The sequence below is a fragment of the Vigna radiata genome, chromosome 7 (genome assembly GCF_000741045.1).
Source record: "Vigna radiata var. radiata cultivar VC1973A chromosome 7, Vradiata_ver6, whole genome shotgun sequence".
Classification (NCBI taxonomy): Eukaryota; Viridiplantae; Streptophyta; class Magnoliopsida; order Fabales; family Fabaceae; genus Vigna; species Vigna radiata.
Window position 1 is genome coordinate 27,951,050 of NC_028357.1, and position 22,573 is coordinate 27,973,622.

General features: G+C 34.2%; 4 protein-coding genes across 5 annotated transcripts; 2 read left to right on the plus strand and 2 right to left on the minus strand.

Moving 5' to 3' along the window:
* Positions 1-1,830: 1,830 nt before the first annotated feature.
* LOC106767218 (protein IRX15-LIKE) lies at positions 1,831-3,180 on the plus strand. The gene has a single exon (XM_014652060.2). It carries the CDS (start codon positions 1,870-1,872, stop codon positions 2,911-2,913), a length of 1,044 nt encoding a protein of 347 aa, XP_014507546.2. The 5' UTR covers positions 1,831-1,869; the 3' UTR covers positions 2,914-3,180.
* A 5,501-nt stretch (positions 3,181-8,681) lies between these two features.
* Positions 8,682-12,749, plus strand: LOC106768696 (probable 2-oxoglutarate-dependent dioxygenase At3g50210). The gene is made up of 12 exons (XM_014653968.2): positions 8,682-8,832; positions 9,125-9,240; positions 9,787-9,905; positions 10,003-10,066; positions 10,534-10,601; positions 10,931-10,989; positions 11,077-11,242; positions 11,362-11,381; positions 11,462-11,508; positions 12,134-12,214; positions 12,298-12,387; positions 12,473-12,749. The coding sequence occupies exons 1-12, from the start codon at positions 8,799-8,801 to the stop codon at positions 12,602-12,604; spliced, it is 996 nt and encodes a 331-aa protein (XP_014509454.1). The 5' UTR covers positions 8,682-8,798; the 3' UTR covers positions 12,605-12,749.
* Positions 12,750-12,890: 141 nt separating this feature from the next.
* LOC106768695 (tRNA-dihydrouridine(16/17) synthase [NAD(P)(+)]-like) lies at positions 12,891-15,330 on the minus strand. The gene is made up of 3 exons (XM_014653967.2): positions 14,822-15,330; positions 14,630-14,736; positions 12,891-13,916 (listed from the first exon to the last, which is right to left on the minus strand). Exons 1-3 carry the CDS (start codon positions 15,185-15,187, stop codon positions 13,184-13,186), a joined length of 1,206 nt encoding a protein of 401 aa, XP_014509453.1. The 5' UTR covers positions 15,188-15,330; the 3' UTR covers positions 12,891-13,183.
* A 4,565-nt stretch (positions 15,331-19,895) lies between these two features.
* LOC106769318 (probable WRKY transcription factor 15) lies at positions 19,896-21,677 on the minus strand. Of its 2 annotated transcripts, none has more exons than XM_014654889.2 (3): positions 20,816-21,677; positions 20,528-20,653; positions 19,896-20,362 (listed from the first exon to the last, which is right to left on the minus strand). In XM_014654889.2, the coding sequence occupies exons 1-3, from the start codon at positions 21,490-21,492 to the stop codon at positions 20,203-20,205; spliced, it is 963 nt and encodes a 320-aa protein (XP_014510375.1). In that variant the 5' UTR covers positions 21,493-21,677; the 3' UTR covers positions 19,896-20,202. The 2 variants fall into 2 exon arrangements, with proteins under 2 accessions (XP_014510375.1, XP_014510373.1); XM_014654887.2 differs by having other exon boundaries at positions 20,528-20,656; positions 20,816-21,672.
* Positions 21,678-22,573: the final 896 nt, after the last annotated feature.

Consider the following 22,573-nt stretch of genomic DNA (forward strand, 5'->3'; position numbering starts at 1 on the left):
GTTAGGCCAAAGGCATTTTCACAAATATTTGTCATGCAAAAAGAGAATAAGCACTTTGATTAAAGGCTTAGCAAGTGTCAGGCCATCACTTCCATTTCTGAAACAGAGCAGATTATCACTAAATGTTTCAAAAAATAGGACACTGTTTCTTTTGAATATTTGATCACACAATAGGATGTTCCCACGCCATGTCCTCATTTTTTCTTCTATATATAGGAAGTAGGGTATGAGTGAAATAGAGTTATTGAGAATTTCGAACTCCGTTGTCCCAAGTCTTATTTATGTACAGATTGATCCATTTTCATGTTCTGGCCCAACTAAAACTCACTGCTGCGTTTATCCTTGGAAAATTGAAAACATCATCTCTATTCTTGATATTATATGATACTGATTAATTATTTGTTCTAAAAAAAATTATTCAAAGTTATGCATACTGGTGTCCTAATATTATAACAATATGTAACACCCTAAAAAAGTTACTAAAATTATAAACTAAATGTTTTATATATGTAAAATAAAGGTTAGAGACTAAAACAATGCTTTAAAATTTTGGAAGAATTAAAAATATAGAAAAATATTTTACAGAAACTAAAATAAAAATTAATATGTTTTATAAAAATTAAATTGAGTAATTCAAACTTCATAAAATAAAAAGTTGTTAAATTCACTAATTTTACATTTACCAAAAGAAAATGATATTTTAACACCATTTTTTGACACCATTTTGACACTGTACAGGTGTCAAAATGTGGTTGGACGATTTCAAATTAAAAAAACAAACTTTGGTTTTTCTTTTTCAAATATACTCCTACCTCAACTTTTTTAATTTAAAATCGTCCAATCACATTTTGACACGTGTATAGTGTCAAAATGGTATCAAAAAATGGTGTTAAAATATGATTTTCCTTTACCAAAACATATTTAATTTGTTCTCTTGTCTAGAGTTATTTAATGACACGTTATATGTTCTTATTAGTTGCATTCATTATCAAATTACGGATTTTCTTGTTCAGTAGCCTAACAAAAGTTCTAACATTTTGATCATATTTTTTTAAAATGGTTGACAAGTTCTGGAAAATAGTTGAAAGGACTTTCTGGCTGCTATAATATTGTCTATATCTATATGTAAGTAATGGTATTCATAACAAAAAAGAAAGCTTCAAAATCAGGTTTAAAAGCTACTTGAGTGAATAATTTGCAAGTTATTTGAGTAGTGGTTAACGCGTTTTCTATGATAGTTGACACAGAATGACACTAACATTTTGACTAAGGAGATAGCAGGGTGAAAAACATGTCTCAGAAAACAAATCACGATGCCTTATTATAGTTTGAAATCGTCTGAACATGTCTGTAGCAGTAGTATATATACGAACTACTGCAAACTACAAAGCTGATAATCACATGTGTTTCACGGAGACCAATTGAATCGTTGCAGGTGTGTTGTCTCCTTCAGGGGTAGCTATTTTTCTAAGAAATTACCAATATTGTAAAGGGTGGTTACGTAGGAACAAAATCTTAAATCAACAAGGAAAAGCGACCTCTGGCTTGTAATTAGTTACTGGGTCGCTACGTCTATTGTCTATAGCTTCTTTCATCTTAGCTCCAACCACTCCAACCCAGTACATTCTGCATCAAAACCTTCCTCACAAACTAAACTATCTCTATTAGGAATTTATTAATTAATCAATGAACCAACCACATCATGAATGATGGACCAAATATAACAAAATTTAACAAAATCCTTCTCATTAACGTTATTTTCAGTTCTAGTCTATAGGCTTGTAGGAGGGTCAATGTATAATGCAAGGTACTACTAATTCAGGTCACCCTCAAAGTTTCCACCCCTACACATTGCTTCAACTATCTCTTATGTTATTCCAATACTTCTTTAAATTCAAGCCTTCTTCCCCAATTCTCTCCCAGACCACAGAAACTCTCACACCAGACACAAAAAAGAGAGTCATGAAGAACACAAACACCAACACCAAATTCATCCTTCTCCACCCTTATATCCAAAAACAAGGAAGCTCCAATCGCCTATGGCTCCTAGCCTTTATATCAGTCCTCACCCTCGCTTTCCTCGTCACCCTTATTTACACCAGAGAATCCACCTTCATCACCACCGCAACTTCTTCGGTCATTGCTTCTTCCAATGCCCCAGTTTCTGGTCTCGGAACTGCTCCTTTGCCACCCACCGTCATCAACACTCTTCTCCACTACGCCTCAAAATCCAACGACACCAACCGCATGCCACATTCTGACCTCAAACCCATCTCCGACGTGCTCCGCAAGTGCTCGTCCCCGTGCAACTTACTCATCTTCGGTCTCACATCCGAAACCCTTCTCTGGAAAGCCCTCAACCACTACGGCAGAACCGTGTTCATCGACGAAAACCGTTATTACGCTGCATATTACGAAGAACTGCACCCAGAAATCGACGCCTACGACGTGCAATACACCACCAAGAGAAGCGAGATGAAGGAGCTCATAGCCTCTGCTAAAGAACGGGTAGCGAACGAGTGCAAGCCAGTGCAGAATCTTCTGTTTTCAGACTGCAAACTGGGACTCAACGACCTTCCCAACCACGTGTACGAGGTTGACTGGGATATCATATTGGTGGACGGGCCACGTGGGGACTGGCCCGACGCCCCTGGAAGGATGTCGGCGATCTTCACCGCCGGTGTTCTGGCGAGGAGCAAAAAGGGTGGGAACCCTAAGACTCATGTGTTTGTGCATGACTTCTCCGGGGAAGTGGAAAAGGTTTGTGGGAGTGAGTTTCTATGCAGTGAGAATTTGTTGGAGGGAAGTGAGAATTTGGGGCATTATGTGGTTGAAAGAATGGATGAGAGCAGTGTTCAGTATTGTAAGAGTCACTCTTCTTCTGGGTCAGGGAATAATGCTTCATCAACGTAACGTAACTACTTCTTTCGCCATAAGAAAGCTGCTCAGAATCATGTTAGTCACCATTGTTTTGCCATCCCTCTGGGTATTTATCATCCTTTTTCCATTCCTACATTTTTGTTTATTTCTTCCTGGCTGGGGCCTGTAAAAATAATTCTTTTTTGAATTTTCCCTTTCCATTTTATGCCTCTCAAAATTGTAATTTTTTCTGTTAATTCAAATTTCCACTTTTCAATGCACTGACCAAGATACCAAAAAACAAAATTTAAATGCATGTCTTGTCTAAATTTAAAATGGCTTTGTTTGGTTGCATGTGACGGTAGATATTAAATTTGCATAGCATGCATGTCGTGGTTTGTGATTGGCTTATGAAATATTGTCTGATGCAATGAAACACAGATTATGTTGGGTTTGCAATGCTTTCATAGATATATAATTGATAAGACATTGGGAATGAGGGTGGGTGTAATGAAGTAGAAAGTTGTCTTCTCACTTTTAAAAAACAGCGTTAGGTACATTAGTTAGTTGTGTGATAGCCACCTTAATACACCTACCGCTTCTAGTTGGAAGGAAGTTGCTTCAGCAACTTTACGGCTGTGTTTTACAAGTGAACTCGGCCTCTTGCCTAAATCAACTTGGTTTGCTTAAAAGTCAACTTAATACTTGCGTTGGGCCTTTTTGGGCTATGATCTTGCTCAGGCCCTCAAATTTTCATCAACTATACAGGAGGTTACTCCCTACACCACCTCCACAATATTTTCTGCATTATTACATTTTAAAAAATTTTAAAACTAAAAAACTACAGAAAGTTTGAAAGTTGATTAAGTGTAAGGAAAGTATTAACCTCTAAAATGTCCAAATGATAATACCTTTAATTAAATATATAAAATTGATATGATTTTCAGAAATGTTATTTTTTTCCAAAAATAACAAACAACACTAAATAAACGAAAATATTTTTGTATTCTTTTAGAAAGATCGACAAAGATTAATCTTGTTGCAACATATTGCCATATGAAAAATCTGGAATATGTAATTATTTTAAAACTCTTCATTAAAATTATTTTTTTTATGAAAAATGATTTGATATTTTTAGAGAAGTGAATCTCACAAAAACTATCTCCACTTATGATAGTTAAAAGATTGTTTGTTTATGTTTTTAATTTTTGAAAATTTTGTATTATTGTCTTTTAGGTATTTTTCACATGTTTGAGAAAATTTAGGGTATTAAATACTAAGAAGATACTGATGATCCCGAATACTCTTTTATTTAAAAAATTATTTAATTATTTTTTATTTTTGTAATTTTATATTTTTGTTTTGTTTTTATAACATAACTTAGATAAAATAAAAGTCCAAAATAGATAATAAAAGTGCATAATAATATAATAATAGAACAAATGGTATGGTGAACGAATAGTAAAAAAATGTATGCAGTGAGCAATAAGGAAATGTGTGTGCAGTGATCAATATGTAACATAAAATAAAAGCAAGCGAAAAGATAAAGCACAAGACATAGGGATGTGGGTTTAACAATTATGGGGGGTGTGCAATTAAAGAAAATAAAAATCAGTCCCAAAATGTAACAGCTAAATAGAGAAAATAAAACTAAGGGTGCAGGAAGTAAATAAAAAAATTGAGAAACATAAAACATGGGAGTGTATGTATTAAAAACTAGGCGTGCAAGGAAGAAAATGTGTTGAGCCCATAACCCCTTTTGTTTTAATCAGAAAGCAGGGTTTCTTTTTCTTGATTCTGTGTGTGATGAAATGGTCAGAGGATGAGATTTTGGGTTAGTGAACAATAGGGAGGCAATAGAACAAATATTATATATATATATAAATTATTACAAAAGCGTTATCAACTTAGCAAGCAAATGGAGATAGTGAACAAATATTATATATATAAAATTACTACAAAATCACCTCAACTTAGCAAATGGAGGCAATGGGACAAATATTATATATATAAATTACTGCAAAATCACAAAAGCGTAATCTACTTAGCAAATGGCGGCAATGGGACAAATATTACATACATGAATTATTACAAAATCACATAAGCGTCAAAATCCCACCTGATAAAAAACTATTGAAAAAGAAAAAGAGACGAGAAAAAAAAGGAGAATGATGTTTGGTGGCTAAAGGAGAATGCAACTGTATATTTTTACTACTGTTATTTAATTTTTTATTTTTATTTTTATTATTTGGATAAATATAAGTTTCAAATTAATAGAATTAAAATTAAGATTAAACAAAATATCAATAGTGACCTATTGGAGACACATGGTTATCTATGAAAATAAAAAATATTTTTATTAATTTTTATTTATTTGGACAAAGTTAGGTGTTGACAAATATAATCACTTAATTCTTTGCTTTAGACTTGTATTTATAAGTTTTGAGATGAGTTTATAATCAGTATAGTCATAATCATGATTCAATACCTGGTAAACAAATTTTACTTCTAATCTTGATTATGGATAACACTTAAGGTTTTTAAGTGTTTATTATCGTTCGGCCATCCTCGACGTCTGACCGAACAATTGCTTGATGTAAGTCCTAATGTGTTGGTCCTAGGCCACTCGGTCAATAGTTGACCAAGCGGTCATACAGTACATAGGCACCCAAGCCCGAGCCAAAAGTATCTAGCGCTAGCATTTGACATGTAATCTCTTTGGTTTGGTTGGTTGTTTGCGTTTGAGGTCCATGTACTTGGCTCTTGTTCAGTTACTTTCAAAATGTGGTTGGAAGTGACCATTGGCGGGAAGAGGAGTGCACCGCTTCGTGTCTCATGCTTTGGAGAACTTGTAGAGACGCACAATTTGGACTGATAGAGTCAAATCTAACAATGGATGGCCCTTGATGGTTATAGATTATTTTTCCATAAATGGGGGTGGTCCTTCCCCGTCATTTTCACCATATTTTCTTATTCGCTCTGCATACCGCACAATTATTTCTTCATTTATGGTAATAAAGTATTGATTGTCGCAATCTTCATCTGAGGAGTCATCGGGAAGGGACGACAGGAGGTTCATTGGTGATGACTTATAGCCTTCGTCTCCAAGCTTTGTGTCCTCCTCGATCTTATATACAACCGAGTGGGATGATAGCTCGTTTGACGCCCGTAGCGAGCCTTGTCAGTGATGTAGGTTATGAATGGGTGTCCTGCGAAGTAGATGAATATGTCACCTGCTACCATACGCGGAAGAACTTGGAGGATTGGGCTAAACGGGTCTGTATTGTGCGAAATGAGAAGGATGCCACATTGATCAAGCTGACGGTTTGCAAGGGGAACAAACATGTTTATCATGGGAAGGGTGATAAGTGTGAAAAAGAGTTGTTTTTACACTTATAAATGATCTCAATCTTATAATTATTAATGTTATTACTCAGTGAAAAGTTGTAATAGGAAGTAGATTGTTAAGTAAATTATTGTGTAGGAAAGGATGTATAAATTGGAATTCTGCAAGCCAAAATTCGCAGAGCTAGAAAAAGAAAATTCGCATAGCGCACCAGAGCCTGTGCGCTGAGCGAATAACAGCAGTTAAAAAAAGCAGCAGTTTGGAAATTCGCATAGCGCATGCACACCTGTGCGCTGAGCGAATTAATTAAGTTAAGTGCTCTTAAAAAGACGTGACAGAAATACAAAAACCATCTTCTGACACGAAAAAGCTCTACAAGACCTCAGGAGACGATTAGGAGACCTTTCAAGACATCAAAACTTCACTTTATGCAAGAATACGTTTATGATGTCTAGGATAGGCTAAATTTTCTGTCATTGGAATTGGTTGTATGACGATATATTAATGTAACTTTCCTGTTCAATATATGTTTATGTTCTTATTCTTTTCTTGACTTACTTTTGATTATACGGAAGTATAATTCTCTTTAAAGGTTCTTTTGTATCGAGAAGTATTTTTAAAACCAGAAACGTAAGAAAAGAAACTAAAAGTAAATACACTAGGAATAACTTTTGTGCTTTTGGTCATTCTCAACATCTGAACTTCATGCAAAATTATCTGCTAAATTAATTAAGGAATTAATAATTTAATGGATAATTTTACAACTTGTTTTAAGGAATAAAATCAAGATACCATTATGTGAATGCTTGAACAAAGAACATATTTTGTCCAGGATGTTACTGAAATGTTAGTCAGAGACCAATTCTAGTGATCTTTTATCATATTGTTCAATCTTAAATTTTTATGTTGTTAAATTCTATGCCATTTATCCAAAATGAAATCAAAATGTCATCAATAGTAATTGATTTTGATAAATAATTCAAATTGAATAACGTAACACAAATTCTCTTGGAAGAACGATACTTAACTTATTCATTATGTTACTTGTAATGATTTGGTATACTTACCAAAAAGTTAACAAAAAAGAACAACATTGAGGATTTTTTTCTTCATGTACACTTTTCCCTTGTCCAAATATACATTTGGATTCCCTTCACCAACATCTAGGTAGTCGTGTTGATGAAAATAAACTTGGCTTCCACCTAGATACATCCGAACGATTGGGCGTGCATATAGACATTAACAGTGATATGCACTGCTCTGGACCCCACCCACACTCCGATCACTTTCCTCCATTTCTTTCGTACCTAATCGTTTGCTAAGCAAGGTTGGATTTCTTTAACCTTCATGGAGGGGAAGTGGCTGTTCAAACTTTATGTGGCCTCCTTCAAAGGGTTTAAGACTAAATATTTTAAGATTGTAATAAAGAAAACTCATCGATCAAAATTCTTTGACGAGGTTGGATGCCTCAAGTTCCCTATGTACTAGACTAAAAGCACTCAAAAGGTGACCTCTTGATTTAAGTCTTCAATAACTCCAACTGAGATTGACGCCATTAAAGTCACTGATAGTTTTCACTATCGTCTCCTTTCTCATGATCTCATTCAATGTCTCATATACAAAAAGTTTGTTTTAAATTTATCTAAATAAAAATGAATCTAAAATATTTACTTATTAAAAGTTATCTTTAAAAGAAATCTTTATTATTTAAAAAGAATTGTGTATTTAAATTGTTATATTCTAGAATAATTAAAATTCAATTTTATTTTATTTTATTTTTATATATACTTTGATACGCTAATCCAATGCACAGTTTTTTTTTCAATGTTATCAGATATTTTTTTCAACTTTATCTGTACATTTAATCTTATTAACTAATTAATTCTTTCGATGTAATCCCTTATACCTTATTTTGAAATTTAATTTTACTAATTTTAAATCATGTCAATAATTTAAAATAACCTAGAATTCACAAGTTGAATGATTGATTCTAAATCTAAAATATAATTTATACATTTATTTGTTACAAAATGTAGATTAAAATCATTTATTATTATAATATTTAATCATACAAAATAAAATATATTTTCATTTAATTTACTGGTTAAAATAGAAAATTTAAATTATTATTAAAAATTAACAAACATGTCTTATTCGGTGTAAACAAACTAAACTATTAATTAATTAAAATCCCTGCATAGATTACTAAAAAGAAAATCAACAAATTCTACATTCATACCAAAGTATCTTATAGGACGCTCCTATTGTGCAAGCAAGCTTGGCAATAGAGGAAAGTTTGGTTTCATAATAACAGTTATTATCACCTATTATGACTTTAGTTTGAAAGGTAAATTTCTAAAATTAACTATCCCATTTTTGTAATTAAAGGGATAAAGTACACATTTTTTTTAATTTAAGGATAAAGTACACATTTTTGGTAATTTAAGGATAAAGTACACATTTTTGTAAATTTTTCCTAGGTCAACTCTGTTATATCTGGTCAGATACATGAATGTGCCACTTCATCTTCTTCCATAGCTCACAAATCACAATCAGAGAAGTATTTTGAGTTTCAGAGAATCATAATTCCCCTATGGCGACCAACTTTAGTTCCATCCCTGTAATTGGTAAACCCCCTTTCCACTTCCATAACCCTCATTATCGTTACTTTCATCTTTTCCTCAATTCTATCTTACGTATTCATACTCTTAAATTCTGTTTTCGTTTGATAACATTTATATACTTTGGTGTATCGGAATTTATCTAAACATGTTACGATGGCATTTGATTCGGATGGTATGTAGTGGAGAATTGGGGAGTAAAATATTCAGTTTAGAACTCAGAAGGAACATTTTGTATTTTTGTGTGCTAGGTTCAGAATCTGATAACTAAGAATAGTTTTTTATGACGGCGATGCAGATATTAGTCCACTTTTGGCTAAGGCAGATGATCCCAAAATGGCCGAGGACCCTGCTGTACTCGAGGTTGTAAGACAATTGGATAAGGCTTGTACAGAGGCAGGGTTCTTCTACGTGGTATTTGTTTGTTGTATCTATTAACCCTTTTTCTTTTCTATGGTTGCTTTACGCATTTCGATGCAAGAGAGCTTTGAAGCAAGAAATTCTTCCACAATCATATATATAAACTCTTTCTTAAAAGGAACTTATTATAGACTCTTTTCTCTTTTATAAATTCTGTCAGTTTTTTTCTCTTTATATATATTTCTCGGCATTCATGAAACACTTTCTTGTTATTTTTATATTCTGAATAGAAAGGCAAATTGATTCAGGTCTTGCATAAATTTCAGTGCGTCTACTGCAACTTATGGAAGCTTAAACCAAACTATATTGCTACCAATAGGCTTTGGTCTGAACAGAATTCTTCAGTTTAACTCAAGAATTGACTACTTTCTCATTTCTTGAGAGTTTGTTTCGTGAATAGGTTTATTGTACTAGTAATTTTGCATAGAATATCAATCCATGAATTTTTCATCTCCCTGTGATCAAGTCGTTGCTACTGAAATTATGGAACTTAGGTAATTTTGTGTTTAATGTTCAAACCCTGCGTTTCTTGATTGACAGAAAGGACATGGTGTTCCGGAGACTCTCCTCAAAGAAGTTAGAGATGTAACGCGCGGATTCTTTGAACTTCCATATGAAGAAAAGGCAAAAATCCAAATAACTCCGGCTGCTGGATACAGGTTTGCTTGGTTTACGTCGATCTACTTTGTATATAAGTTTCAGTTCAGATCATGAGGTTTATGCATTCTACTGATAGCAACCTGGTGTCTGATGCAGAGGTTATCAAAGGATTGGACAAAATATAACCAAAGGTGTACCTGACATGCATGAAGCTATTGATGTAAGTCTTATAGTTACTTGGCATAAAAGAGGTTGACACCCTTACAAAATTATAACCACTTGTAAGTATTTTAATACAAATTACTAATACATTATTATTGTTAGAGCAGGTTGTAAATTAAATGTGTTTTGTTTAATATGGTTTGAAAGTATAATTTTGGTTACGTTTTTTTCGGGTATACATGTCACAGAACTGCCACGTTGATATTTATTAATATCATTTGCATTAGGCTCATCTCAGTGCAATTTATAGTCAAGTATAATTTTATTTCCCTAAAAGTGGCAACCTGTAACTCTTGCGTAATATAGCTAATGGATCAATGAAGGTACTTAACATTGTACATGGTCAGATTTCCTCAATATTTCATTTTCTTCTCTGATTGGAGTCTGACGTAGCTGATCCAGAATTCACTCTGATTCTGGTGATTCTATAAAGCAACAAGTGACCCTTTTAATTTCCTTTAACAGTGCTATAGAGAAGTGACCAAGGGCATGTATGGAGATCTGGGCAAAACTATGGAAGGAAGCAACCAGTGGTACTTAGAAATAGGGATTTTCTGTTTATTACTGCATGTGTTTCTCCACAAACACACTTCAATATTTAGCTAAAAATCAGCTCGAATTTCATATATACTTTTAATCCTGAATTTCTCATTAACTAGGAATATTCATTGAATTGGATTTATAGTCTATGGATACTTTAGCATGATTGATGCTCTTCTCTGATCTGGTTCTGTTACTCTAGCATTTGATTTACTGGACAAGGGAGTTGGATTTTGGAGTATTAGCATTCAGAAAGAAGACTTTCTGTTGCCAGATACATCATTCGGTTTGATGCTCTTCAGTTTTTGTGTTCACCATGCAGGCCACAATATCCTCAACCATTCAAAGTTCTTATGGAGGAGTATATTGGTCTCTGCACAGGCATGTATTTTACTCATCCACTCTTTTTTTCCATCATGTGTTACAATTAAATTCTTGATTCCTCACATAGTTCCTTTGTTAGAGCAGATCTTGCGAGGAAAATTATGCGTGGAATTGCTTTAGGATTAGGTGGATCACCTGATGAATTCGAAGGTCAAAGAGCTGGGGATCCATTTTGGGTAATGCGGCTCATTGGATACCCAGGTGTATCATCTGTGAATGGAACACATGTTCTTAAAAATGACATTGGATGGTAATGAAACCCTGGATCTGGTTTTTCCAAATTTTGCCTGTTTTTAATTACTTGGATTGCTGATGCTTTTTCCTTGGTTACTTATTCTTTTCCAATTATTTGAATCAAAATAAACCCAGTGGAGCTCACACTGATTACGGTATACCTGTACCTTTGCATTATTATAAGTCGAGAATATCTGTCTGGTCATTGTCCGTGATTTTAGATGTTGTGTAACAGGTTTATTGACATTGCTGAACCAAGATGACGATATAAACGCACTCCAGGTATGCACTTATTTATGTCCTTTTTTTGTATTTTAAGATACTCGAACTCCTCGTTTATTGCATGCAGTTATTGATTTGACCTCTACTCTTGTTGCAATCAATCCTGTACCATGCAATTATAAACCTAAATTTGGTAGAAATTATTACTTGAACCACCTGTTTTTTTGTCTCTACCAATCTTTAATTAATATTTACTAATTGTTGCAAAAAGGTTGACTAATCACCTAATGTAATTTGCAAATGTAGGGGTTCCTTACAATTTTATTTTCAATTATAAACTCATGGTTCAACAAATATATATAAAGATATGAATCAATTGAAACAAGATTTTTGTTGCAACATTTGTATTCAAACTAGCGTGCACACCTGTAGGCCAATCATTAGAGGGTAGCTCAAATTCTTATATGAACCAAACACTTCCAGTTCGCTTTTTGCGAGGGCCAGCCAATCCGTAGAAGTAGTTGATTCTTTCAACCCATACCTATTGACTTAAGTTTGCGTTCTGTATTTTATCTTCGATAATGTTATATATGGTTCTGCAACTGTAATTTGAACCGAAAGAGGTGCAACTAAAAGGCCTTGAGGCAAATTACCCACCATATCTATGCTGTGAAAATTGTTTCAGGTGAGAAACCTATCTGGGGAATGGATATCAGCACCTCCAGTTCCTGGGTCATTTGTATGCAACATTGGTGACATGCTAAAGGTATCTTATACTTAATCTCTTCATCCTATAAATACAATCTGACATGGGTAGATAATCTCACTAAGTGTGGAAGAGGACTGCAGATATACTCCAATGGACTGTACGAGTCAACTTTGCATAGGGTTATAAACGACAACTCAAAATACAGAGTCAGCGTAGCATACTTCTATGAGGTTAGCCACATTTAAAATTTACATGTTTCGTCCTTTCCACGTGTTTGTTTCGGTCTTGTCACAAATACCGCTGCTGAATGAACAGACAAACTTCGATACTGCGGTAGAGCCGTTGGACACCCATAAAACGAGGGCAAATGGCAACAAGAAGTTCGAAAGACCAGTCTATGGAGAGCATTTAATTGGCAAGGTTCTCACAAACTTTGTTGATGAGTAACCTTGCTTTCCTTGTTCTAATGTGCAAATAAGCCAGCCATCTAGATCTTGTCTAGCAGGCTTCTAGCTTCTATTAGACCTACAACTGCGGATCCTGTAAAGTGCAAACAATCATGTTATTTATCAATGCCTCCATTCTAAAAATTTATCACCCGAGTTCACAATTAGGACTTGTGAATCCACATATCCTCAGATGTCATAAATCATACTTAGAGCACCGAGAAACAACACTGCGAGGAGTTTTTTTTTTTTCAGATCGTCGGCGTGTTAAGAACACAAACCAAATCTAACTTACGAAACGTTCAAGACAATCACGTAAAATTAATCCGCTCTGATCAAGCATCAGCGTTTTAATAGGGTACAACACTGTCAATTGGCAATTGCCATAAGAATGAAGACAAATACAACAAAAGAAATAAGAAAACGGATATTTTAACCATTCTTACTCCTAATTAATCACAACAAAATTGTATGTAAGTCGTGCGTAATCATGCTACCTTAGCCTGGCCTCATACCACATAAGATATTTTCATTGAGGTTTTGCTCAATTTCGAGCTCCAAATGTTGGTGTGCAGCCGTGTCAATCTGAGTAACTGTCCGATGTAAGTTCTGCTCGGGTCTCTTTGTAAAGTGGGATCCTTGTACCTGTATCCCTAAGTCGATCTACCATGTCATAAAGAAATTCAAAAGTCAGTTTAGATTGCTTGTTTAGCTCCTCCCTGATGTGAGGCTGAAGGCTGAACCAGCCTCCCAACAATTTATGAACATGAGAACGAATCATTCTCCATGGCACAGGATACTTTTCACAAAGTTTCAAGTACTCTATTAGCAGATCTGCCTGGTCTAGTTTTCCATCCACACTGGTTCCTTCACTTTCAGACACCCATTCGGCAGTTCGAAATCCAGCAAAGAGGGCAGGATTTTCAAGCAGGGTCTCAGCAGAAAGTACCCCTTCAACCTCCGTCTCTTCCAAGCAGTCTCTAACATCATCCATATGCCGTATGTTCCCATTTGCAAGGACTGGGATCCTGACTGCATTTTTTACAGCCCTGATAGCTTTCCAGTCTGCTCGAAATTTCTTCCCATCCTTCTCATCTCTGGTCCTGCCATGAACAGCTAAAAGCATGCAACCAGCCTCTTCAAGCATCCTAGCATACTTCAAAGTGTCTTCTAAATTGGGAAAGAGCCTAATTTTGCATGAAACAGGAACCTGGAGGTTTACAGCTAATTTTTCCACTAGAGATTTTACAAGAGGAAGGTTATCCATCAAAAATGCACCATAGTTTCCCCGTTTAGCAATGCGCTGCGGACACCTACAAAATCAAATCAAATACATCAAAATTTTATCAGAAAGCTAAAATCCAAGCAGTGATGACAGATGACAATTGTTAAAACATGCTTGAAATAAAGAAAGTTTTGTATTTCTAAGGTGATAGTATTCCATCTTAGTTATGTGGATGATCGCCAAACCAGATGAATACAGCGTACGGTGTAGGAAAGTTTTATTCAGAAGGAATCAAGGATTTGAGCCAGAGCACGGTGTAGGAATAAGCTAAACCAGATGAAAACAGCGTACAGAGTATTAAATTGTCAGAGGAATTCGAGAGGCTCTGCTTCTCTCATTAACCTTACTAATGTCTCTTTACCAAAAATAAAGAAACAAATAAGAAATCCTAGTATGGTAAATACAATAATAAACTTCAGCTTACTTTCCTCCCTGGGAAATTGATTGAATTACACTAACCTCTCCTTTAAGTTTTTAAAAATACACTACCATCCCTTGAGACATGAAATGTGGTAAACTTCCATTCAAACAAAAAAATTTCTAGTGGAAAACTATGAATAAAACTCCAAGGACATCTTTCGTTTCCATACAACTTTCAACTTCCATTTAAAAGGGATTCATGAACACTCATTCATTCCTTTCCATTTCCTCCTATTCCTATAAACTATGGCCCAAGTGGCTAACACAGGAGGTACTGAAATGAAGCAGATTTAATGGAAAGAGAATGTAAATATACATTACCCAAGATTAATATCAACATAATCACAATGAGGCTCGACCTTGCGTGCAGCTTCCAACAAAACATCAGGGTCGTTGGCACAGAATTGAACAAAGAGCGGTCGATCCTCCTGCGGTTGCTTCCAAAAGTCACAACAAAGCAAAAATAATAGTATTAACGCGATTAGAAAAATGGATTATTGTAATTTATCATACCTTGCAAGTGGTGAATTCTTCGTTCCTGTACTTTTCGGTCTCGGAGAAGATGCGGGAATGGAGCATAGGGGTGTAGGCGCCCTGGGCACCGTACTTGCGACACAGCATTCGAAACGGCAACTCCGAATTGTCAACCATCGGGGCCACTATGAGTCTGGGTCGGCCCAACTTGGCCCAGTGAGCCCAAGCCCGTTCCGCTCGAGACTCTCCGCTTAGACTCCCGGCCGGAAAACCCAAGTGCTGCTGATGGTGGTCGTCGTGAAGTTGTTCTGCATCGAGACAAGCTGGGGTTTGAGCCATGAGAGAAGGAGATTGCACGGAAAAGTATCGGTTGAGAAGGGGAAGGGAATAGGGTTTAGGTTTCATCAATATTCGATGGGTTTTGCGAGCAAACCCATCGCGGCCGTCGGATGGCTTCAAATTCAATACCAATCCACTAAATCATATTTCTGGCAATTTTAGGTATGTATTTGATTCTCTTCAAGTTACTCCCCTCGGTAAAATAATGTCAAACCAACCCAATACAATTTAACTAATACAAATCAGTATAGATGTAATAAATTCTTCCTCCACTTATCCTATAGCCAAAATATAAAATATATTTATAGATATAGAAACAATTAAAAATTATCATTTTATTTAATAATAGTAAGAGTAATGATATATAAAAGAACAATGGCACTTTTGTGAACAATGGCACTTTCAAAGTATTATTATTCTAAATAAAATTAGAATTTCTTATCATTAATAGACCTCAATTTCACTTTAAAAACTTAAATATATAATCGATCTAAAACTAAGAACCCTTATCTCAATCAAGACATAAATGAAAAGCATTACATAAATAAAAAATATATTAAATTTTTTTATATCAAGATATAAATGAAAAGCATTACATAAATAAAAAATATATTAAAATTTGTTATATTAATAAGACCAATTTATAATATATAATTAAATATAAATATTATTTTATAAATTTATTTTGTAAATTAAATCAAATTTAAAATTTACTATGTGGAATAATTTAAAAGAAGTATCTTAATTTTAGAAGTGAAATTCATAAATTGTTTAAAGTGGTGAAATTGAATCTTGACAATTCCAAAGGAGCTACCAAATCCATTTTTATTGAACTTCATTAAATTATAATTGATTCGACTTCCTACTCCCACTACTATTTAAACTTAATTACATATTTTTGAAGGGTTTACAATGGTGTTTAGTGAGAACTCAAATATGCACTCTCTTATAACTTTAAGTTACTATGAATCACCTTAGGAGCTTTTGAAGGCATAAAAAAATTAAAAGTGGGTTGAAAGCTGAGGATTTTCTGAATTTCTTAAACTAAAAACACGCTTTCAAAACGCTAATAAACAAACGTTGTCATAGTAGCATTAGTCTTCCCTTTGTTTTCACATTTTAATATCATTCATTCAGTCCTTTTCATCGTCATTTTGACTCTCTCTCAGTTACTCATAAGCATGACACCCAAGGTTGCTGGAAACATTGACCATCAAACAATGTTTCTTTCATTTCTTCATTTTCCTTACTTTTATTGTTATATTTGCTTATTTTAGGGTTTAGAATCGTTTACTGTTTCATTCAAACATCTTATTTTATATTCTTTATTCTTAAAAAAGTTATAAAATTATTTGATTAACTGTTTCTGGAAATATTAAAATATAAACAATTAAACTAAAACTATTGTTTTCTAGCTTATAGTGACCAACAAATTTTAAGACTAACAATTATTCATTGAATTGATTAAGATATTGATTCAAAATTCATTTTCATAGTTCAAAAGGCAATAACTAAATATACATTTTTATGTTAAATAATGTATTCAGTAATACATTAATATAAAATAAATAAAAAAGGAGTATAATTTAGTAAAAAAAAAAATATAAGGCTAACTCAAGTTTTTCTATTAAAGAACTATTCACGAAATTTCTTTTCAATTCAATCCAAGTGATATATATATATATATATATATATATATATATATTGAAAAAAAAATAATGTATTTAAGTATGGATTTAATGAAGAAATGAAAGAGGAAAAATAGTATGAGGATTATTAAATGTTCGCTTGTTGGAATTAAAGAGTTAAAGAGGTCGAAGGATGATTTAAGCAAAGGAAGAAGCTCAAGTTAGAAGATTTGGTGATCATCAAGATAGGTAAAAAATTTGTTATCTTGCACTAAATGAGGAAGGAAGAGATGTCAAGAAAAGAAAAATCATTCAATTCAAGTCTAATGCAATTAATGATCGTGATGGAAGAATTAAGACAACAAAATGAGAAGATTTACGAAAAAGCTAAAGACTCTTGTCGAATTGAGATACAAGAATGAGGTGTCGAGACAATTATTGAAAAAGTATACAAAATTAGAAACAATATAGAAAGATAAACGAAAAAGTTTAAATCAAATTATGTATATAATAAGTTGATGATAACTTGTAAAATGCAAGTCAAATTTTCAATTGGTACTTATAAAATACAAGTCAAATTTCCAATCAATACTTGTAAAGTTAAAGTCAAAATTTTTTTTATCGATACTTATAAAGTACAAGTTAATTTTTCGATACTTGTTAATGTAAATCAATTTTTTTATCAATACTTATAAAATGCAAATCAAATTAATGATCAATACTTATAAAATGCAAGTCAATTTTTTGATAAATACTTATAAAATGTAACTCAAATTTTTTATCAGTACTTGTAAAATGCACATCAATTTTCTAATCTATACTTGTAAAATGTAAGTCAATTTCTTGTCAATATTTGTAAAATGAAAATCAAATTTCTAATCAACATCTGTAAATTATAAGTCAAAATTCTAGTTACTCATAAAATGCAAGTATTATTATTAAATAATTTTGAAAATGTAAGTGTTATTGAGAGATGGAAGAACAAAAATTGTTGTAATTTTAGAAGGTAGGTTTACAATGACTTTGCTGGCTCTTAGCAGAAGGACAAGCGGTTATTCACCAAAGTGTTGAACAAAGATAATGTGTTTGTGTTAGCCATTGGTCTAATTCACTTCCATGTTTTATTGCTCTTAGTAGCCAAAACCTGAGTGTTATCATTGCAAATGTTGTGTTTGGATATGTGGTGGTAGGTCGAGTGTCTATTAGGCTATTAAGTCAAATATTGATTCATGGTTACGGATTAAAGATGAAGAGGTTATAAAAGTTTGGTGTCTTCAGATTCTAACATTTTATTCTTTTAGACTAAAGGCTAGGAAACGAGTTATAGAAGTTTATTGGTAATTAAATTATTACTCGTTGTAATAAGAGATATGAAAAGTTATAGAATAAAATCAGGTGTATTTAAATCTAATAGTGAATTTAATGAAAAATATTATTACAGTTAAAATTGATTAAAACATATAGATTCGTGGTGAACTTGGCTCGTCAACCAATCTAATTTAATTTAATTATTTATTATTTTGTATTTTAATATTATTCGTTAATACTTTTTTTTATTGTATGGTAGATTGGATAAAGAAAAATATGTTCCAAGAAAGTAAAATATTATGGATTTATCCATTCAAGATTTAATCTTATAAATTATTAAATGACACAAAAATTATCAATATTATAAATTTATTTGTTTGTTTTTTGTATTTGTTTTTAAATTATATTTGGATTTTATGGTATTATTTTATTTTGAATTATTTTTAGAATTTAACATCATTTTAAAGTAAAATTTATTTAAATTTCAATTACAAAAACTTTATAATTTTTGTTGGATTTGAAAAAAAAAATACTAAATAACAAATTCGTAATGGTCCTGTTAGAAGTGAGTTTTAGGCCTAACTCAATTCCACAAAACCGGCTTGTAAGGTGAGGTCTATATCCCACTTATATATCATAAATTGGCCTTATCTCTAGTCGATGTGAACTTCCAACAAGTCCGAATGGAATGAAATTGAGTTCCATGTTTTGACATAAAAAAAAATGAAAGAGAAGGGAATAATAGTTTAAAAATTCTTAAATGCTATCAAGTTAGAAACTAGAGACGTGAGACGTGAGGAAGAGAGGAATTTGAGTGACCATATAATTTTTTTGCTGGAAGAATCTGTTCATTGTGTAAACGTGTGAACGATTTTTGTGGCTCTGCTGTACACACAGAGTTGTCTTATTAGGCGAGTCAATGTGTAATAATAATCTCGGAAGAAAAAACGTCTTCCTCGAAATTCAGGAATAAAGGTTTGAAGAAAGATAAAGAAGCAAAAGCAATCTAAAATTATTTCGGTAACGAATACTTTATTTTATGCATATATTACATTAATTATAACGAACCTTGAAAATAATTATAAAAGCTAATATTGATCTTTACAAAATAATGAGTGATGGATTTATATATTAATTTTGAGGCATATGTGAAAAGAAGTTGAAAAATTGATTATGAATTTATAGTATAAACAGGTTTGATAGGACTTAGAGCTTAGCAAATACGGCTTCTGTTTTGGTAGAAGTAACGTTTAGCAGAGGTAGGAGTAATATGGGGAAATGGTTGTGAGAGAAGGAACGGGAAGAAAAACAAAGGTGTAAGAATGATTGAGGGAGTGAATAATGAAATCGATAATGATGAATGAGTGAAGGGGGGACCCTATGAGCGCAACAAAGTTGACGTTAAGGCAAAGGCAAAGCTAGCAAAACAACAAAATTGGTAACAAGGTAGGACCCTTCTCCCTGCAATAACTTATCAATTCTACACCCACCCATTTTGACTTTCCCTTCGCTTTTCCCACAAACACCATTTCCACACCATCCAACCTCTCTCTTCAATGCAACCCTTCAACCATTTATGCATTAAAAACACTTTCCTCTTTCTAACGCATCACCCACCTTCTCTCTCTCTCTTTTACTTGGTCAACCGTCTATACACGACATGTCCCTCCTCTTCTGTCAAATTCTTTGACTAGGTCCCTTTCTTTGCTTTTTCTTCACTTTACTCTTATCAAAAAATTCAAAGGTATGGAAATCCATCCCACCAAAACTTCACAAATTATCACTATCCAAGATAAGCACCAAAGATAAAGTAAACCACATTCACCAAAAACCAAAGCTAAAAATCAATAAAACCAAAACCCACTTGCTTTCCTAATTTTCAGATTCCACCACCTTACATTTTCTTTTTTAATGAAGCAACGGATTCACAATGTTTCAGCCTTCAAGAGAATGAGAAAAAAAAAAAAAGTAAAAAGAATCCAATAATATTGTACAGGGAAAAGGAACACCCCACTAATTTGTTTCGAGATTAGTGCCCTGACTAGAGTAAAGTTGGCATTCAACAGCCCCATAATTACCCCGTTGAAATCTTGTAAACCTGATTAATGGTTGCGTTTCCGATACACCTGCTAACGGGTACCACCTTCAAGATGATTCAAGAATAAGGTTAGTGGCATCAGCCGCGGAGAGACTGTGACTGTGCTCCCCCTCGTAGGTCACCACCAGCATAGCCGGATCATCCAAAGCTCGCTCCACATGCTTTCGCGCCGGACACCCTCTCACGCTACTGCACTTGTAGTAACCCCTGTAATTAAAAATTATCAGCATCCCTCACTCCTTAAAAATTCAAACTAGGTCCTCACAACCGGCATAAAAGGAAACATAATAAATTGGGGTCTCCTTCAAGTTTTCAAATTCAATAGTCAACTTTCCTGTCTGCAAATTACCAAAAACATAATACACCCAGTACCTTGGATGAGGGGATCCTTTGATCGGTTTCTGTCCATACTTCCTCCAAGAATAATCATCCGGTGGAATATCGGCCATCTTCAAGCTTATAGCCGGTACCCTCACCACCTTCTTCAACCTCATTTTTCTACTGCGCCACACCAAACTTTAATCGTCAGAACAAACCATCTAAACTAAATTGCATTTACTTCTAAAACCAAAATAGTCATAAAAAATTGGAGCGAGTTCAGATTGAGTCACGAAAAAAAAAATAGTAATTTGGAAGAAAGCGGTATGGTTATTGAGATACCTCTTTTTGGAGCAATGACAGCGGCTAGAGGAGCTACCGCACTTTCCAGAAGGCAAGTTCTCAGAGCTGCACTTCCTCTTGAAAGAGGAGGAGGAAGAGAGGGGAGGCTTTCCCGCGGATGAGACGTGGGAGAGAGTGGTGATGTGGAAAGAACCCGGCGCAGGCGGGGGCGGCGAGGAGGAAGAGGGTTGTTTTGTGTGGGCGTCGGCGGTGAGGGAGGAGATGAAGGAAGTGGCGGGGGAGGGGTAGGAGAAATAAATGGTTTTGGAAGAGGAGTCGTTGAGGGTGCCGTCTGTTTTGGGGATTTGGTGCAGAGGGGTGGCGTGGAAGACGGGGGGCTGGGAGGGTTGTGTGGAAGGAGGAGGAAGAGGAGCTCTTCGGAAGCGGGCGTGGCCGGTTGGGGTTGGGGTTGGGGTTGGGGTTGGGGCTGGGGCTGGGCCTGGACCTGGGCCTAGGAGCGAAATGACGTTTTTGAACTTGGAAACTGCGAGGTCGGCGACGGCCTTGCAGTCGATAGCTATTTGATTGGAGGAGTTGTATTGTTGGGGAGTCTGAGAGAGGATTCTGATGAGCTTCTCGACGCTCTCCAAACCGGAGGCGGCTTCCTGGACGGCATTTTCCTCTGCTTTGGTGGTGAAAGTGGTGGTTCTGTAGCCTGTCATGAGCTCCACGGCCATAGTTGTGGCCACTAAACCATGAGAGAAGAGGAATTAAGAGAGAAAGTGGTGGTTGACAAAATGAAAGAAAATAATAGAAGGAGGAGGAGGAGGGTGGGGAATGGTTAAGATTATGGTTATGGTCAAAATGGATGCTATAGATTCGGCTGCTTTGGTCCACTAGGTGACTGGACTGTCACGTTACCCTGTTTCCGTCAAATATTGGTGCCATCCCATGCCAATTACCAATAACACCCATCCAAACGGACAAAACGCCTTCTTCTCATTTTTATCATTAAATTACTATTACTATTATTTTTTAAATATCCTAAAAAAACTGTTCAAATTCAATTACCATCCTATATAATTATTTATAATAACTTGATTTTCAAAATCAGTTTCAATACTAATTTTTTTTTGTCGATATAGGTTTCCAAAGCTTAGGTAAGAGGTCTTGCGCTGTTAAATAATCTTTGAGTTGCTTCTTAGAAATATTAATAGAGAAATATAAAAATATTTTAGTTCCTCCAGGCCTGACTCATTTAAATTAAAAACCTGATTTAGCCTTAATTTTGAAAATTTTGTTAAGTTAGTGGAGGACGTTGACCTTTTGTTGGGGAGTGGGGACCACTGAATTATTATTGAAGCGAGGATTGTTGTATTGAAGGAGCAGGCGTGTGGTGAATGGCAATGTGTGGGAATGGAAGGGGTTGATTGGGTGGGTTTTGACTGCATTTTCATTTGCATTACACTTGCATTTGCATTACATTTGGTATTGTTGACTTTGTCTCTTTCCTTTCATATATTTATTTGGATAGGTGAACAGGAAAAGGAGCTTTCAGTAGTCATGTTTTCTAGCTGTGTTATTCAAAATCGTACTCTATTAATTAAAGATCACAAAATAAACCTTATTAATTACAAAATATGTTGATAAAACATTTTATAAATGCTCCAACCAAGAAAACCTTAATGATACATAACGTTTTATCTTTTCTTATTAATTTAATAAATATTTTAGTGTAACATCTAACAGAATCATCCTTCTAATTAAAATACTATAATATTACAACTCAAGCATTAAGCATATTCATCAGATTTTTAA

Bases quoted from the DNA above. Each gene is read 5' to 3' on its own strand.
- LOC106768696 (XM_014653968.2), top strand. From the start codon at position 8,799: ATGGCGACCAACTTTAGTTCCATCCCTGTAATTG. The intron at 11,243-11,361 runs GTAATGAAACCC...AAATAAACCCAG, and splicing joins CTTAAAAATGACATTGGATG to TGGAGCTCACACTGATTACG. The intron at 12,215-12,297 runs GTATCTTATACT...AGAGGACTGCAG, and splicing joins ACATTGGTGACATGCTAAAG to ATATACTCCAATGGACTGTA.
- LOC106767218 (XM_014652060.2), top strand. From the start codon at position 1,870: ATGTTATTCCAATACTTCTTTAAATTCAAGCCTTCTTCCCCAATTCTC.
- LOC106768695 (XM_014653967.2), bottom strand. From the start codon at position 15,187: ATGAAACCTAAACCCTATTCCCTTCCCCTTCTCAACCGATACTTTTCC. The intron at 14,737-14,821 runs GTATGATAAATT...AAGCAACCGCAG, and splicing joins AAGAATTCACCACTTGCAAG to GAGGATCGACCGCTCTTTGT. The intron at 13,917-14,629 runs GTAATGTATATT...TTGATTTTGTAG, and splicing joins TATGTTGATATTAATCTTGG to GTGTCCGCAGCGCATTGCTA.
- LOC106769318 (XM_014654887.2), bottom strand. From the start codon at position 21,492: ATGGCCGTGGAGCTCATGACAGGCTACAGAACCACCACTTTCACCACC. The intron at 20,657-20,815 runs GTATCTCAATAA...GGTGTGGCGCAG, and splicing joins TGTCATTGCTCCAAAAAGAG to TAGAAAAATGAGGTTGAAGA. The intron at 20,363-20,527 runs GTACTGGGTGTA...TTTTAATTACAG, and splicing joins AAAGGATCCCCTCATCCAAG to GGGTTACTACAAGTGCAGTA.